Source organism: Dunckerocampus dactyliophorus, chromosome 16 (assembly GCF_027744805.1).
Source record: "Dunckerocampus dactyliophorus isolate RoL2022-P2 chromosome 16, RoL_Ddac_1.1, whole genome shotgun sequence".
In the NCBI taxonomy this organism is placed as follows: Eukaryota; Metazoa; Chordata; class Actinopteri; order Syngnathiformes; family Syngnathidae; genus Dunckerocampus; species Dunckerocampus dactyliophorus.
In genome coordinates this window covers 5,860,717-5,874,399 of record NC_072834.1, presented here as the reverse complement: position 1 = coordinate 5,874,399, position 13,683 = coordinate 5,860,717, and the positions used below count along the sequence as shown (strand labels likewise).

General features: G+C 41.4%; 1 protein-coding gene across 5 annotated transcripts in view; it reads left to right on the top strand.

The window, feature by feature from the left end:
* dbn1 (drebrin 1) overlaps positions 1-13,683 on the top strand; it is a 56,081-nt gene that overhangs the window by 36,610 nt on the left and 5,788 nt on the right. For 2 of the 5 annotated variants that reach the window (XM_054755520.1, XM_054755519.1), the window contains exons 2-12: positions 2,481-2,536; positions 2,738-2,850; positions 3,854-3,928; positions 5,486-5,629; positions 5,704-5,781; positions 5,871-6,022; positions 6,473-6,530; positions 6,594-6,650; positions 6,742-6,856; positions 8,347-8,475; positions 13,245-13,361. In XM_054755520.1, coding sequence (XP_054611495.1) covers positions 2,481-2,536; positions 2,738-2,850; positions 3,854-3,928; positions 5,486-5,629; positions 5,704-5,781; positions 5,871-6,022; positions 6,473-6,530; positions 6,594-6,650; positions 6,742-6,856; positions 8,347-8,475; positions 13,245-13,361 — 1,094 coding nt within the window. Of the gene's footprint in view, positions 1-2,480; positions 2,537-2,737; positions 2,851-3,853; positions 3,929-5,485; positions 5,630-5,703; positions 5,782-5,870; positions 6,023-6,472; positions 6,531-6,593; positions 6,653-6,737; positions 6,857-8,346; positions 8,476-13,244; positions 13,362-13,683 lie in introns of all 5 variants that reach the window. The other 3 variants (XM_054755522.1, XM_054755518.1, XM_054755521.1) reach the window with 2 other exon arrangements.

Below are 13,683 nucleotides of genomic sequence, written 5' to 3'. Positions count from 1 at the left end.
AGGACCAATCTACACTCATGTGAAGCCATATTCCATCAGGTTAATTGTTGAACTTTACATTTTCCGAGGCCCAAACGGTACAAGTATCCTGTTCCTGTGATGTACAAAGGCTCCTTTGTTGATAAATGCTACCGGATAAAAGCTTTAAAAATCAACCACACACATCGTATTATACAGTGGAACCTCTTTTAGCGTCTGGCCCGGTTAGCGTGTTTTTTGGTTAACGCCGAATATTTACGGCACATTTTTCCCGTGGTTTGCATGCATTCTCCGGTTGGCGTAGAATACGGCGCGCTTCTGGTCGTGTTCTTAACACACTGCGTGAGTCCCAACTGTGTCCTTCATGTTTTTTGTTTTATCACAAAACATCCTTCCTCACTAGCATCCTAGCTAGCTAAACAAAATGGCGTCATCAGCGGTTGACTCAAAAATGTTAACACAACACAGGTTTTTATAGTTTTAGAGTTATAGTTTGATTGATAAATGCATATAAATAATGAATGAAAAGGATAAATGAACATTTAAAGTGAATTGTACCCTCAATGAAGATGGGACTATTTTTAAAGACACAATGTGGCAGTGAGATGAACCACCGCCACATTTCCTGCTTTTAGTCACGTCAAGAATCACGTCTTCAGTGAAGTTAAAAGTAACCTTAAATGTTCATGTATGGCTTTCATTCATCATTTATGTGCAGTTATATGCATTTTGAGTTGTTGTATGCATGTAAAACAATAAAGACCTGTTTTGTGTTAGCATTTTTGGCTTTCTGGAACAGAGTAATTGGATTTGCATTATTTCTGGATGGGAAAAATGTATTCGGTTAGCATGTTGGCCACGCAGTCAGGAGATATGGAAGATCTGGTTCAGACCTCCTCTTGGGCATTTCTGTGTGGAGTTTGAATGTCAGGTCAGCTGGTATAGGCTCCAGCATACCCCCGCCCTGGCTACCCTGGTGAGGATAAGCGGCATAGAGGATGGATGGATGGATGGACCTTCTGGAACGAATCTTGATATATGGGCATAGCACCTGCACTTCCTCCTAAATAGCACAAATTCAGACAGTCAACATTTGTACAGCAGCCAAGCTTTCAAATGACAATATTAATTAAATAAAAAAAAAGGTAAACAGAAAATTCAACATACAGTAAAGTAAAAAATAAAATAACAATAATTGCACAACACCAAAATTATAATAATAATAATAATAAAGCATTCAAGTAAAAAAAAAAAATAACTCTCTTGAAATATTGTAATTATGTATCTTCATTGGACAGCCGAAAACAATGAATAGATTTTGTGTTTGTTTTTGATTTGTCATGTATTTTTGCGCAACCTCAAAAGAATAAAATTACAAAATAAACAGCTAAGAACCAAGCATCTGTTTTGCTTAAATGTTGTTGGATAATTTTTTGGATTTGTGTATTTTTTTAATTGCACAGTTTAAAAATAATAACGTTAAGTTAAACAAACAGTTAATAACTAAGCCTTCATTTTTCATCTGCTTTTAGTTGATGTTTTTTGTTGACAAATATGTTTTATGTATTTTTTTATTGCACACCCCAACAATAGTAATAAATAAAGCACGTTAAATAGTAAAAAAAAAAAAAAAAAAACATTTACGCATCCTTCATTTTGCATTAATTTTGATGTTTTTTTTTTTAATGTATGAAAGTATTTTCTAAACTGTGCCGCTCAAAAATAATCAGTTATTAGCAGTAGCATTGTTAAGAATGCTACTGGTTAAAGTGTGGAATGTCGACAAGGATGGTGTACTGTGAAACTGTAGGACGCACAAAAATAAATGAACGCCGTCCTTGCTTCTGCTTGTGCACTTTACGGCTAATGTTACCCTGTCAGTAGTATTGGTGTGGTTTGACAATTACAGGGCAAAAGGGCTGTGGCTAATACCGTGACGTTAAACGATGACATTGTAGCGAGAGTGAGAGGAATTGTTTTTGGGAGGTGTGTGACTAAGCAGAAAAAGACAGAATCGGGGCGGGGGGGAGGTCAGCACAAAGTCAGACCAACGCTTCAGGCTGGGATAGCGTAAGGTCATGTGCACTGACTGGTAATTGTCCCCCAAGTCACACTCGCACATAATGAAACATCCCTGGACAGAAGGATTAGGACGGAAACAATGCTAGTTTTATATGTATGAATGATATTCATGCCCATGATGGCAGTCTATGACAAACCAAGAACACGTTTACATTTCATTTGTATATTTTAATCTCTTCATTTCACCTTCATTTCACTTCACCAGAAGTGGATGTGTGAGCATTTAATGGGATATCGAGGGGTCATTCATACAATTGTGTTACGTACGTGCATATACTTTGGTGCGTGTATCAAAGATAGTATGATGAATGACGGTAAATCTGTCAGACTGCATGTGTTCGCTGCTGGTATATTTCTTGACGCGCTGTGGTGACATCACATGCAAATGACACTTTCCCCTCCTCCTGTCTTGTTAACAGGGCCTTGTACACATACGAAGATGACAGCAATGATTTGACGCTGGCATCGTCAGGAGGTATTTTGTTTCATGTCTATTTTTTTTTACCCGCAGCAAACAGCCGCAGGTCACCTATTCTGTTGTTTATTTATAAATGTATTTTATTTAAATAGGGGGGATATTCTCGATAATAGTTCTCTCTACATTACCTTTTTCCTACATTTAACTGTGGAAAAGTACACAGCTGTTGATGGATGCCGTTCACTCTTTGTGCTGCAGGGGGCGGCCTTGCGGAGATCACGCTGACCTTTGACAACGGGAGGGTGATGTATGGCTTCTGCAGCGTGAAGGAGCCCAATGCCGCCTTGCCACGATACATCCTCATCAACTGGGTGAGATACATACATAACGTTTATGTACAGTAGATCCTCGGGGTAACCCCCAAATAGTGGAAAAATGGGCACACTCTTACGTCCTATAATATAGTTAAACTCATGGTTAATTGTAAATTGTGGGATGCTCCCATCAGGTTTCGATGCTGCCGATACCGATCATCCACGAGTGAAATTACGTACACATTACATACACATAGATTAAGCGTACATTTTTCAATAAAAAACAAAAAAACATTTATTTTCGTAGCTTATTTTTACCCAAACAAAACAAATGTTTGTTTAACCAAAACATTTTGTTAATGTTATTATTTTTATATTATTTTGTTAACGGGCGCGTGTCCCGCGCAATCTCACCACACCCTGCCAAGTGCCCGCCCCGCCAAATGCCTCACCGAACTTAAAGGTTTTTAAGGCGTTTTTTGCAGGGTGCAAAACTTATATCACTCTCACGACGACAGGAAGTCCCACACGGCAGCCATGCTTATTTTGGCTTTGTGAAGGGAAAGTGGGAGGCAGATGGTCGCTATAGGCTGGCTGCAGCAATGAGGGCGGAAATCAGCCGATACTGATCGGTGGCCGATCTACCCCTAGATGTACTTGGTCATCTTACAAGTAGCTCACAGGCTGAAGAAGTGTGAGCGCCCCTGGTTTAAAGTGTACCCTTTTTACCGTATTTTGATCAAATGCAATGCAATGAAAATGTGTTGTTTTGCAAGCAGAACGGCGTAAAGTCATGGAAGTCTTGAATTAAAAAATGTGTCCCATTGTTCTTTTTGTGCCGTTGTACATGAATGAGAGGTGATTGCTGAGTCTTATTCAGCTTGTTTTAAAAACGGGAACATGACAGGTGAATTAAAAAAAAAAAAAAAGCAGAGCTGAGATAATGCGCTGATTCATTTTTGCCGCTGTGGATGAAATGTACAGTTAGTGGAGCGCTGCCTTTTTCCGCCAAGCAAGCAAACCTGCGCTTATTTTGTTTTACGACCCTCCACTACCTCAGGTCGGCGAGGACGTGCCGGATGCCAGGAAGTGTGCCTGTGCCAGCCACGTTGCCACCATTGCAGACTTTTTCCAGGTAAATTTGACACTCTTTATCAAAGAAAATAATAAAGAAGTGACGTCTTAAAGGGCCAAATGTACTGGTAAACGCTCCCTTTCGATAGAATATTAACCTACAGCCTGACTCTTTTTTTTGTGTGAGCTGACTGTTCTGCTTCGGAACCGCTGCACACAAAAGGGTGAATATTTTTCACAATGCGCACCCCTACCGCGCTGCCTGTGCTATTATTTTTCAGGCAAATACACCACGCGGTGGTGCTGTTATGAAACCCCAAAGTTTGACCCCATGAGTTGTATCGACTCGAAATTACTCATTCAGCTCAAAGCTGAAGCGCTGCAAAATTTGTTACACACGCTTGGGGGACTGACAAACACGTGTCTGTATCATTTCAGCAAGATTGGTTGAAAAACAAGGCTGCCCTTAAGAAAAACAGGCACGGGTGGGACTTAGCAACTAATTGTCCTTATGTCATTGACCATTTGTCTAATGATTATCAAACTTTGAGGCTATTTGTACTACATGTATGCTAGTATGTGTTCCAAAACATTTTGGCCACAACCCTTACAGGGCTTTACAGGGTGTCCTAATTTTGTAGCCAGTATAACTTAGTTAAGGAGTTACCTGTATCGACATCCAATTGTTTTTAAAAGCTTAATTAGCATAATAGCAAGTGTTGTTCTAGATGACCACTGTTCCGCTGACATAATATTTGTTGACATAAGTTTGTTTTTGTATAAACGATGAGCTGTTAAAAAAGCCAAATAGGTAATTATATACAATACAGAGTGTACTGTAAATCAGTGTGTGCTGTAGTTGTTGTCAAGCAGCAATGGCGGACAGCCAAGCTTCAGTCCATTAAAGCTTGTAGGATAATCAAAGAGGTGCATGTGCGCGCGTGTGCGTGCGTGCGTGCGTGTGTGAGAGAGACACAGTGCATGACTAATACCATCACTCTTTTAAGTAATCTCTCAATGCTGTGAGGCGACCCTCTCATCATCCCTGTGTTTAATGTGTGTGTGTGTGTGCGCACGCGTGTCACACCTGGCGGAGATTCTATTTTTGGATTTGCGTAGTAGATAAAAAGAAAAGAGATTAAAGCAGCAGTGACATTTTACTCATATGTTTTTGATGTGGGGACGCAGAACATTAAAATAGTCATATTTTTAACCCCTAGAAATGATTGTAGTGCCAAGCAAACTTTTTACAATGTTTTTTTTTCATTATTTGCAATAATTATCTAGCAATAACAAGATTTATTGTTCAGAAAAAACAATGTCTCGTGGGCACTAGGACTGGGACGATAATAAATGAATTAATCAGACAATAAATGAACGTGAACTTGATCATTTTGCCTGCCTCGATATATTGCCATGTGCATGTGTGTCTTGTTTTCCTCGGCAGTTGTGCCAAAATCCTAACAGTTGTGTTCCATTCTACTTTTGGAGAATTATCAACACATACAGTACCTGTATGACTGAGGGGGGTACTCATGGTGTGACAAAAAAGGGTCTTGGGGGGGTAAATGAGACAAAAAAGGTTGGGAAACGCTCCTCTAACGGATACTACTTTCAGGGTGTGGCGGTCATCATCAATGCCAGCAGCCTAGACGACATTGATGCGTCAGCCATCGGACAGCGTCTCACCAATGGGACGGCGGTTGTGGCGAGTCCGGTCCTGAGCCGCCTGAAAACCAGAGACGAGGAGCATGGAGATGTGGTATTTTGAAGGGACTAGGACTGAGGATTAGGTTAACACTTGCTCACCTTTTGTGGCCTCTTTGCATTGTGAAGGGCACGGTGTACCAGAAGACTAACGCAGAGGTGGAGATGAAGAAAATCAATCGAGAAGAATTCTGGGAGCAGGCCAAGGTTGGTTACAAAACAAACCGCAGCAAGAATCAACGATTTTAACTGATAGTGACATTGATTTTTGTGGGTTTGTGCGTGCCAATGTCCAGCGCGAGGAGGAGCTGAGGAAGGAGGAAGAGAGGAAGAAGCTGGCCGAGGAGCGGCAGCGTTTCGAGGAGGAGCGGATGGAGCTGGAGAGGAAGGAGCAAGAGAACCGAGAGAGGAGGTACCGCGAGCGAGAGAGGCAGATTGAAGAGCACAGGTGAGCCCCAAATTACTTATACCCTTTTATTATATATAAAAATCCAGTATGTATTATACGTTGTGTTAAGAGATACTGAGTTATAAGAAAGATTGCTATTTTCATGTGATTTGCAGTTGATAAGAATGCTCTAGATTCGGGGTTCTCAACTGGTCCCAACCTTGGACCCACATTTTCCCATTGGTCATGAAGTCACCACCCCCTTTTGCTGAACCCAAGCCAAGCAAATATGTTTATTTTTAGAAAGCCTATGTATCACAATTGCATACAGTAAGTGCGTTCAGAGCGTAATATCAAGGAAATGAGGAGGAAACATGATTATTTTGGCATTTTGAAGCTCTCCTTTAGGTCCAACAGTGCAACATGTCAATTCTTGCAATTTTTCATCTGGTCTAATAAGATGACAAAATGAATATTAACTTACTATTTGTGGTTTTTGTGCATGGTTAGGAAGAAGATACAGGAGGAAGAGGAGGCCAAAGAGAGAATGCAGAGTCAGAGCATCTTAGTAAGTGTGTTGTGTTCGTGGCCTTTTTAAATCCTCCTTTGACATTTCAAATGTTTTCGGCAGCCAACTGAGCCGAGCATTGATGACCTCACCCTGGACAAGAAGGAGTCTGAAGTGGAAGTATGTAGTATTAGCAGTAGCATGCTCAAAAGATGTCCTTTGAATCCCGTGTAATTAAAAAAAATACATATATATCGCCGTGCATGTTCAGGAGGCGAAGGCCATCATCGCTCAGCGGTCAGGAAACCCGCGGGAGTTCTTCAAGCAGAAGGAACGAGCCATGACCATCAGTGTCGACACCTCGCCTGTCGCCATCCACCGCAGCGGTAAGTGCTTTCAACTTGGCAAGATAACATCGAAACTGTTGAAGAATACAAACAAAGGTGATAAAAACCAAAAGTGGATGGTCGTCTTCCACAAACGTGTATGGAAAGTCGTCCAAGTAATCCAGTTAACTGAAACAGCAAAGGCAACTTGAAGACCAAGTTGAACAATCCAAAGTAGCCGATGTTTTCAAAAGGTTAAAATAGTATGTCGGAGTTTGTTTTGTTACACAATTGACTCCGATTTCCAAATCCAGCCCCCACTTAGACTCCCACAGACGTTCCCAGCTGATCGTTTGTGACCTTACGACGACAAAGAGTCTACGCTGCGCTTTACAAGTGCATCTCAGGCCACGTCCACACGAATATGGATATTTTAAAAACACATGGCCTCTCATCCACACGCAAACGTAGGTTTTTGTCCTTAAAAACAGAGCTTTTCGCCGACTCAAAAGCGTGTGTGTGGATGGCTAAAACGGAGCTTTGAAATGTGCGACATTATAAACCTTAATGAACAGAACATGAAGTTACTGACTTCCGGGTGTTGATTTTGTTTTGTACAGCAGTACACATGCGTCCATGCGCCTTATACCAACACACACAGACGGGAAAAAAACATTAATGTTTCCTGGGCTGGTAAGTGTGTGCTGATTTTTAAGATAAATGTACACATCATTGTACATCTAATGTCACTATGATGAACAGATAATGTGTGACCAAGCCAGTTGTGGTAGCCTTTTTCAGGCTTCTGATTGGCCAAAATGCATTTTTCTGTGGATAGACATGGATAGACTCATGTGCGTTTTTAAAAATATTCGTGTTCGTGTGGGCATGGCTTCAGTAAATTTGAATATCTTTTGAAAAGTGAATTTATTTCAGTAATTCAATTAAAAAAAAAAATGAAACAACACAAAGTGAAATATTTCTAGAAGATACTTCTTAATCTCTTTATCATGTTGATGATTAAAGCTTCCTGTTAATAACAATCTCATCAAATTAGAGCAATGTTGAGTGTTGGAAACTACTGGTTCAGCAAACGAACCACAAAAACTTCCTGATTGGTCCCTAAGTGTGAATTGAACTCCTGAAATGGAATAACTTTGGTATGATATTCTAAATGATTGAGATGCACCTGTATGCTTGCTGTCTGTCTACTGCCTACAAATACTACAAATTTTGCCAAAACGGGTTTTGTCATTTATTTTTTGCTACTTAATGGCAAGAAAACAAGCTGCGTTTCATTCCTTGCATGCTGTCTGCACTGTCGGCGTGTGCAAGCGCACTAACCTCGTCTTCTTTTCTCCTTCTTTGGTTCCATCATTTATTTAACATTTATTCTCTTGACTCCTGTTTTTTTTTTCTTTTCTTTTCTTCATGTCATGTCCCATCAACACGTCTTTCTATCTTGGTTGCATTGCTTGTCGTCTTCCTTTACGTTGGGCTGTGTGTGCGCGCGGCTGTGTGTGTTGCCCTGACCTGACCCGCTCCGCCAGGCCGCTTGGACAGCCCCTTCTTGAGGCAGCAGCACAGTCCCTGCAGCCCCAGCTCCACTCCCCCAACCAGGGGTGTGTCGCCCCTCCGCACACCGCCACACGTACGGACGCAGCACACGGCTGCAGCCGGTAGGTACAGAACATACCTGAACCCCAGCATACAGTATGTTACAAAAGTGAGTACACCCTGACATTTCGGCAACCATTTTTATTCCATATATCTTTTGAAGGGACAATCTTATAGAGGTGAAAGTGGTCAGTGTACAGCTTGTATTGCGGTATAGATTGACTTTGTTATCTAAACACAGCCATTAATGAAAAATAAAGAATATATTGATAGATAGCTGGCAACACAAGTGAGTAGCAAGATAATGTTGTCTTGCCTACAGTCGGGTATAGTGGCATCATGGTCTGGGCCTGCATGAGTGCTGCCAGCACTGGGGGAACATGGATTCCAACATTGTACCGTGTGACCTTGTAAAGCACAGCGTCTGTGTAGGCTCTCAGTCGTACAGGAGTTGTCCATCGAGGAAAAGGCTTCTTGAGACGTCATCTGTACTTCTGTGTAGAAGGTGTCGGACGTTTCGCTCCTCATCCGAAGAGCTTCGTCAGCAAACTAATAAGTGCTGGTAGCTTAGGCCTTAAATACAGTAAGAGTGGGCGGAATTGGTGTGCCAACACCCTCCTCCTATTGGTTCGTTACACTAAGCCTGGGCGGAGCAGTGGTATAATCCTATCCTGTTATTCACACCTACGATAAAAGGGAAGTGTCGCTCCCTGAATTGGGTATGAACGACTCTGATACTGGCTTGTTAGCATCTATTGTTCTGGCTCGGCCCTGCCTTCACCTCATTTGCAAGACTAAGAGCTGTGGGTTTTGGTCTCAGTAACCTGCTGAACACAGGGTCCAAATTAAACCTCAAACCACCATTCCGGTTCAATGATGGGTTCTGTTGTTTGACAAAAATAGCTTCCTTTACTCCTCTTTCAAACCATCTGTTTTCTTTGGCCAAAATCTTTACCTCGCTGTTCTGAAAAGAGTGATTGGTAGCTTTCAGGTGTAGATGTACTGCTGATTGAGGACCACTAGCATTGTCCCTGCGATGTTGATAAAGCCTTTTTTGGAGCATTTGCTTAGTTTCCCCAATGTAGTGCTCTTTGCATTCCTCATCTTTACAGTGGATGGAATAGACCACATTGCTCTGTTTCTGGTTTGGAGCCTTGTCTTTAGGATGCACTAATTTTTGTCTCAGGGTATTTACTGGTTTGAAATAGGTAGGAATTTTGTGTTGCCATAAGATCCTCTGGAGTTTTTCGGAGACCCCCGCTACATAAGGGACTACCACTCCTCTCCTTTTTGCTTCTGTGGGCTTTTGGGTTTCTTTCCCTACTCTCTTCTTTTGACATTTGTTAAAAGCCCACCGTGGGTACCCACAGGTTGAGAGCGCTCTCTGGACATGTTGTGTCTCCTTTTTCTTTCCCTCAGCACTAGTTGGTATTTGTTCCGCTCTATGTTGGAGGGGCCTAATAACCCCTTGTTTATGTTGTAGTGGATGGTTTGATTCAAAAAGCAGGTATTGGTCAGTGTGTGTGGCCTTTCTAAAGACCTCTGGAAGTAGCTGTCTGTCCTTTCCTATAATTACCTTGCAGTCTAAGAAGGCTAGTTGGTTTTCTTTAGTGTCCTCGCGAGTAAATTTGATATTGGTGTCCACCGCATTGATGTGATCTGTGAAAGACAGAATTTCTTGTTTTTTGATTATGACAAAGGTGTCATCCACGTATCTAAACCAGTGCCTTGGTTTTGTCCCTGAGAAGGATGTGAGAGCCTGTTTCTCCATCTCTTCCATGTACAGATTCGCCACTATGGGTGAGACTGGTGAGCCCATAGCACAACCATGAATTTGTCTGTAGAATTTCCCTCTAAACTGAAAATATGTGGTGTTAAGGCAAATTTCCAGTAATTGGCAGATGTGGTCAGCACTAAGTTTTGTTCTCCGATGCAGAGTTGAGTCCTCGAGCAGTCTCTTCCTCACCACCGAGACTGCTGCTGAGGTGGGGACAGATGTGAAAAGTGAAGTCACATCATAAGACACCAAAGTTTCCTCTGGCTCCCATCTGAGGTCTTTGATGCTCGCCACAAACCCTTTTGTGTTCTCTATATGATGATCAGTGTTGCCTACCAAAGGGGATAAGACTGTTTTTACATATTTCGCTACATTGTACGTGGTAGAGTCAATGCTACAGACAATGGGTCTGAGGGGAAACCCTTCCTTGTGGATTTTTGGAAGGCCATAGATACATGGTGTAGCCTCCCCAGGGTATAACCTATGATACATCTGTCTGTCAATTAGTTCTTCCTTCTCTAACTTTTGGAGACAGTGTATGATTTCTTTCTTATACCTACTGGATGGGTCCCTTTTAAGTTGCTCATATGTGTTGGCATCACTAATTAGACTTGTTATTTTTTCTTCGTAGTCCAATGTGTTGAGAACCACTGTGCATCTGCCCTTATCAGCTGGTAAGATGGTGATGCTCTCATCTTTCTGCAGAGCCGCTAATGCTTTCCTCTCCCCTAATGTGATATTGGACGGTGGTGGTTTGGCACTACTGAGAAGGGCCGATATTCTCAGACGAAGGTCCCCTGCCTCTGTTCTAGAAAGGTTATTGTTCCTGATGGCCGATTCAGCTGCTGTGATATAGTCTACTCTTCGGATGAGGAGCGAAACGTCCGACACCTTCTACACAGAAGTACAGATGACGTCTCAAGAAGCCTTTTCCTTGTAAAGCACAGCATGACCCCTGTCTCGGGGAACACGGTAATGAACCCAAATACACTTCCAAGATGATCAAGTGCCCTGCTGATGAAGGTGAAGGTGTTGAGGTCAAGCATGTATCCTTCGGCTCTGAACCCAAACGGGCACCTGTGGGACGCCAGGTATTTAGACAATAGCTGCTGTGTTTTGATAGTAAATCCATACTGATATACAAGCTGTACACTGACTAAAAAATACCCAAGTTGACTTTCTATGTTGGTGTCCCTTGACAAGATGCTTTATATACTGTAGTTGTCCCTCGCTCCATCGCGGTTTTTCAAAAAACAATTGATTAATGATTGCTGTTTTGTTTGTTGACTACGGCCTATTATTAGTCCACAAAATGCATCTTTTAAGCAAATGTAACATATTCTTTGCCTGTATTAAGCATTTTAAAGCATAAAAATGTTCTAAATGAACTAAAATACAGTTTAAGGCAAGACAAGAACTGTAGTCTACACTGGCCACTAGGTGTCACTAGTAACACACACCAGACTTGATTGCCAGCAACAGGCTTTTATTGTTTTATAATTGATTTATCTCGCAAGAGGCACAACAGTATTATTATTATTATTATTATTATTATTATAATAGTCATCATCATCATAATAACAGGGGCTACTGTTGTGGCTGTGCTACAGCTAAAACGCAACTCTGAATCCCCGACGTCACTTCCTGTCCACACGTCTGGATGTCATTTATTGAAACACACACAAGCACGAGTCTAATTTATGTCTTAATTTTGCTTCTTATTATGTCTTAAATGGGTAATATGAGTGTAAAGTTGAATATAGGGGTGTTATTTTATGTCTAGGGGGCTCTACTTTTTTTGCAGTGTTCTGTCTTTTCAAATTGTTTTTAATTGCCTTTTTAGTGTGTAAATGGGTTTTTTTTCAAGGTTGAAAAACATTTTAAATCTTTTAAAACGTATTTAGGCAGTCATCAACAGGTTTTCAATGCTGTAACTACAAAAATTTTCCATTTATTAATATTGAATCCCACTTCTTGGAAAGTCACGGTCGGTCCTGGAACCAATTAACTGCGATAAACGCGGGATTGCTGTAATAAAATGGTTGCAGAAATACGAGTGGTGTACTCCCTTTTGTGAAGTTACTGTGCATTGTCACAGCGTTCCTCGATATCGACATGCCTTCTTCACTTCATGTCAGCGTTTATTACTGAATACAAAAGAAAAGCAATCCGCTAACATGTTGTTTGTATCAGCACCTTTCCATGATAGAAATTGTATGCTGGCATTGTCCTTTTCTTTGTGGACGCATTCTTTCTATACTCAGTGGACACGTCCTGCACAAGAGTTGCTGTTTAAACAAAACAGAAGACAAAGACGCCATTTTTGGCCCTTGTTGTGATGTCATGTACTCTTCTAAACACTAACTTTGAACATGATCCAGACAAAACAGCGCGCTGGATGGATACGATATATCCACCAGGTTCCCTCCGTACGATATTGAAGCTCTAAATACTGTATCTGGTGGGCTCCTACAGACACAGAGTGTACTTTAAAATGATTTATTTTCCTGTTAACAGCAGCGTGTCCCAAGACTTTTCCATCTCTAGAACCGCATTAAGGAGACGATGCCAAGCTAGACGTGATTTGCCATTTCATCCCGTCTACTGTCCGCGTTCTCCTTTTTGTCTGCACGTTGTTGTCCTCATGTAATCTGGGAACTGATTTTTAATATACCATAGTGGAATGAATTTCTCCGGCGCTAACTGACACTGTCAATGTTTGTCATGATGCCGCTGTGTCTCACCCATACTAATGGGGGATGTCCCCACCAAGTGTTCTTGGCCACAGTCCATGTCCTTAAACACTGGCTATCTGCCATTACTAACACTGTCTGAACACGCACATAGCTGCGCATTTACTATACTACAAATGGCAACATTCTCAGGCTCAATCAAACCAAGTTGATTCACAATGAATGTGATAGAAATGAAAGACCAAGATGTGGGCGGAGCTTCAGCTTCACTAATTATTGTGGCGGATTTGGGTCGTGTGGACCCAAACTGTATGGAAATAACAGATCTGGTTTGTTCACAATAAACCATCCCGCCTCCTAGGGAACGACCAAGCAAGCACAGAGCGCACCGTGGCCGCAGTGTCGCCCATTCCGAAAATCGTCACCACACCCATCAAAGAGGACTCGAACCAGGAACAGGACTGTACATTTGACTGGGGTAATTCATTTTTATCAGGTATATTATTAACTTATATCTGCCTGGCATCAAACAGACTTGAAGCCATATTTGGTAACGCCGCATGTGACAGAAAATGTATACATAAGAATAGTAATAATTTAACATTAGTTACTATTAGTAGTGCTCTTAGTATTATCGTTCATGCTTACATTATTATTAGTCTTATTAATCTATAAGTGACCATTTGTATTAAATATTACTGTTCATAAATTTATTTAACAGGATTTAGTACGCATATATTTCACACTGTTGTTATTACTATTAGTAGTAGTAGACATAATTAGTTTATAATCTAGCTGTA